Source organism: Dermacentor albipictus, unplaced genomic scaffold (assembly GCF_038994185.2).
Source record: "Dermacentor albipictus isolate Rhodes 1998 colony unplaced genomic scaffold, USDA_Dalb.pri_finalv2 scaffold_29, whole genome shotgun sequence".
NCBI lineage: Eukaryota > Metazoa > Arthropoda > Arachnida > Ixodida > Ixodidae > Dermacentor > Dermacentor albipictus.
Window position 1 is genome coordinate 3,004,582 of NW_027225583.1, and position 4,288 is coordinate 3,008,869.

General features: G+C 55.7%; 1 protein-coding gene across 2 annotated transcripts; it reads left to right on the forward strand.

The window, feature by feature from the left end:
* Window positions 1-954: 954 nt before the first annotated feature.
* LOC139052678 (uncharacterized) lies at window positions 955-4,008 on the forward strand. 2 transcript variants are annotated; one of them, XM_070529716.1, is made up of 2 exons: window positions 955-2,799; window positions 2,872-4,008. In XM_070529716.1, the coding sequence occupies exons 1-2, from the start codon at window positions 1,314-1,316 to the stop codon at window positions 3,882-3,884; spliced, it is 2,499 nt and encodes an 832-aa protein (XP_070385817.1). In that variant the 5' UTR covers window positions 955-1,313; the 3' UTR covers window positions 3,885-4,008. The 2 variants fall into 2 exon arrangements, with proteins under 2 accessions (XP_070385817.1, XP_070385818.1); XM_070529717.1 differs by having other exon boundaries at window positions 955-2,745; window positions 2,890-4,008.
* The last annotated feature ends 280 nt before the right edge of the window (window positions 4,009-4,288 follow it).

Here is a 4,288-nt window from a genome sequence, read left to right on the forward strand (position 1 = left end):
CCCCTGCTACGCTTCCCTTCCCTTGGAATCCAGTCCGTAACTCTTAATGACCATCGGTTATCCTCCCTCCTCATTACATGTCCTGCCCATGCCCATTTCTTTTTCTTGATTCCAACTAAGGAGTCATTACCTCGAGTTTGTTCCCTCACCCAATCTGCTCTTTTCTTGTCCCTTAACGTTACTCCCATCATTCTTCTTTCCATAGCGCGTTGCATCGTCCTCAATTTAAGTAGAACCCTTTTCGTAAGCCTCCAGGTTTCTGCCCCGTAGGTGGGTACTGGTAAGACACAGCTATTATACACTTTTCTCTTGAGGGATAATGGCAACCTGCTGTTCGTGATCTGAGAATACCTGCCAAACACACCTCAACCCATTCTTGTTCTTCTGATTATTCGGTGAGGAGTAAGGTATAGGCCAACTCTATGTAGCTTACTTAGCCTCCCTCATCCGTTCGATTAATAGAGTTGTCACTCAGTCACTTCCGGCGGGCAGGCGGGTGTTGTTACATTGAAATATTTCGGAACGGGAAGGGGGCACGTGCCCGGCTCGCATTCCTCGGCTACGCCTCCGTGTTCGGCTGTTCCTTATGTCCCGTTCTTACAAACGATGTCAGGGCAGACGAATTTTCGCCCTTCGCTTTCTGGTGCCGTTTGTAACTTAGAACGACGGGGTGGGTTTGTGAGGCATGCGCGCCCAACAATGCGTGTTCTGAGTACTACGTATCTTTCGTGCATTGTTGTCACATGGCGACATAAACTTCGGAAAACACATGTTACGAACAAATTCAGTTGATAGCGTACGCATCGTGTAACATGTGCGCCTCGTTCCGACTCGAGCAACGCAATTTGAACGCAAGCTACACGGTTGCAGGGCGCTTCCAAACCCAGACAGAGGCTATCAAATGTGCCACGTTGTCAGTGCGGCCTCCTGATGCGTAGCAGTTGATCGGCGTGTTCATTTAGCGCGCGTGCGCGCGTGCGTGTGTTAACGCCACCTGGTGGCGTACACTGTTGCGCTCAGTTATAGTGCGTCATCGTTTTAACACAGAAGCGTTTCGCGGGTATACGGCCTCCAAAGCAAGCTTTGTCTCGAACACGCGTAAAGGAGCTGGCGTCAGAGTTGGTGCATACTTAATTTGCTGTATACTTGTTGCGAAAGTACGATAGCTAACGACTATCGAACTATACCTTCGGCCGCCAGAAAAATGGCTGACTAGACGCCGGGTACATCAGATATAATGATAAACTTTTTTTTTCGGAATCAGTCGCTTTCGCACTGTCAAAATCCGAAAGTAAGATATCTATACGTGGAGCATGCTCAATGGCGTATACATGAAGTGCGCATATCGGACGGTCATTTATTTCAATAGGACGTCCCTGCAAACAAGCTGGCTCCGTTTCAGTTGCCCTTACGTTGGTAGCTGGGAACTTTTCTTCGTGTGCGCTCTGAAGGCGTTCCTAAGCAGATACCAGCAAAGCGACAACTGTCGAAAGGGTGTGACGAACGAGGACGTCGTCTCGCCGGAAGAAATCCCGACAGACATGGATACGGGAGGTCCAGCGAAGCCAGTGGACGACACTGACATGACTGAAGACGATGCCGAGATGGAATGCGTTTCGGACGAAGAAGGAATACCTGGAGGCGCAGGCGCTTCGAGCACTTCGGGCACAGCCACGATCGAGGCAGAGATGGAAGAGTCCGGTGAGTCTTCCGAGCCAGTGGCTGAGACCGAAGTCGAGATGAAAGACCCCGCCGAAACTTCACAGCGGACGGCCGAGACCGAAGCCGAGGTGAAAGATTCCGCCGAAACTTCGAATTTGACGGTCGAGACCGAAGCCGATATGAAAGATTCCGCCGAAACTTCAAAGTTGACGGTCGAGACCGAAGCCGAGATGAAAGACTCCGTCGAAGTTTCACAGCGGACGGCCGAGACCGAAGCCGAGATAAAAGACTCCACCGAAACTTCAAAGTTGACGGTCGAGACCGAAGCCGAGATGAAAGATTCCGCTGAAACTTCACAGCCGACGGCAGAGAAGAAAAACTCCGCTGAAACTTCACAGCCGACGGCAGAGAAGAAAGTCTCCGCTGAAACTTCACAGCTGACGGCCGAGACCAAAGCCGAGATGGAAGACCTTCCCGATACTTCCCTGCCAGCGGCCGTTGCCGGTCCTTCACGTACCAAGCAAGTCGCTAAGTCATCGTCCTCGGAGGCAGAAACGACAGAGCAACGCTCTAGCGACGCGGGCAGGATGGTCGTATCTCCGTCGCAGCCATCCACGTCGCGGGGTCTGGGGGCCGCCACACGCCCGCTCGATTTGCCGTTGAAGTCACGTCGCCGCACGCACCCCGTGACGCCGGACAAAGAGCGTCAAAGCGCAAGCTCCACCTCCGTTTCTCCAGCAGCCAAGCAGCCCAGGCGCTCGACGTCCTCGGACACCGAAGACGGACCGACGCCGGCTGAGAGAGCTCTGGCGGAGGCGTGCGCACTGGAGCGTCCGAACGCGAATGCCGAACTTTCCTTCTCTGACTTGTCGTCGTCCAACGGCGAGGCGAGGCCGCGACCTTTGTCGCCTCCGTCGCTCGCCACGAATAGCACGCCCGATGTTAGCTCGGGTATCTACAGCGATATGTCCACGCCCTCGAACGTTCCTGACCAGGAAGAGGGGGGCGAGGAAGCTCCAGCGATCCGACCGGATACCCCGAGTGAAGGCGAAGGCATGGAAGCAGGCGAAGGCATGGAAGCAGGCGAAGGCATGGAAGCAGGCGAAGGCATGGAAGCAGGCGAAGGCATGGAAGCAGGCGAAGGCATGGAAGCAGGCGAAGGCATGGAAGCAGGCGAAGGCATGGTAGCAGGCGAAGGCATGGTAGCAGGCGAAGGCATGGAAGTAGGCTCCGCATCCAACAGCAGCGATGGCAGCGCTCGACAGCCCAGGGACCCGAGGCCCGAGGAATCGCCACACCAAGACTCGCCGGTGCCGTTCGCCGAAGGCAGCAGCGCGCTCCAAGCGTCCTCATGTGAGTCCCTCGGGAAACCGATAGCGAGGAGGCCCGTCCTGCTGTGTCCCGACAGCAGCACCCCGACTAGCAGCGTCTCCTCGCCTTCGGACAGCAACGCGGGAGGCGGGGTTGGAGTCTTGTCCAGGACCACCTCCTTCCAAGAACCTGGAACGTCGCAGCCCGAGCCTGCAGAAGACCTACCCAGATCTGAGACTTTCGCGGGACCCCTGACGTTGCCGACAAGCCCTGGCGGAAGCAAATCGCCTGCTTCTTGGACCTTGCCGCCGGCAGAGATCTTGGGCCGAACATCCGACAGCGACGAGGCCCAGCAGCAGCAGCAGGAGGACACGTCTACGTCCATTGCATCTCGTTTACGCAGTTGCCAGCAGGAAAGCAAGCAGCACCCCAGGACTTCATCGTCTGCAGACCCACACTCGCCGGGACCGTCCCGTGGCCGGGTTCTTGGGAAAGAAATGTCTTCCCCGACGGCGGGGCCATCCGGGGAGGCAGGAACGTCCGGCCACGGAGCCCTTTCCGGGCCTTCCTCTCGGGAAGAAGGTAGGGGCCAACAGGAAGGGACCACCGCTTCTACCATTAGTGGACAGTCGTTCGGTTCGTCTACAGGGAGTGGTCAGTCACCCCAGCCTATGCCCATGGAGGAGGAGTCTGAGGATTCCGAGGCGCAGCTCCGCCACTACAAGCAACAAGCTTCCGTGTTCAGCCGCGAACTAGTGACGCCCTTCAGGGACCCACAGTCCCAGCACACCATGACTGCTGAAGAGTGGGACGCCGCGAAGCGTACCACTGGCAGTGCTAGCGGCGATACTTCGCAAGAGCACCAACCGGGACACTCCACCGGGCAGCCCGGTGACGACAGCAATTCCTGAGCATTGCTCTCCAAGTGCCGCTGCCCATTACGCTGCATTTAGCACTCGTTTATCAGCCTGTATGGCTGGCATTTTAGAAGCAATAAAGACAACCATGCCTCGGTTTATATATGCTCGCCACAAATTTCACAGCGTATGCCTAACGCTCCTTTCTGGAGACTCGCACTGCAACGTATAAATAGCTGTGCAATAGTGGACGCAGGATAGCGTTCGGCTTCTTACTACCGCATGATCTGCGACGAATATGGCGTGACAACGTGCTCGCAAGACGAGCACCTGTCGTCGTAACTTGAATGGGGACAAATAGTCGTCCGAAATTTTCTCGCGGCTTGTGTGTCCTAGTAAGCATGCCTAATATAAATCTGGCCGCCACTTGCAAAACCGAGCATTGAAAACAAGACTAA

Excerpts from the sequence above, each read along its gene's own strand:
- LOC139052678 (XM_070529716.1), top strand. The coding sequence starts at position 1,314 with ATGCTCAATGGCGTATACATGAAGTGCGCATATCGGACGGTCATTTAT. Across the intron at positions 2,800-2,871 it reads AGGCGAAGGCATGGAAGCAG|GCGAAGGCATGGAAGTAGGC; the intron begins GCGAAGGCATGG and ends GCATGGTAGCAG.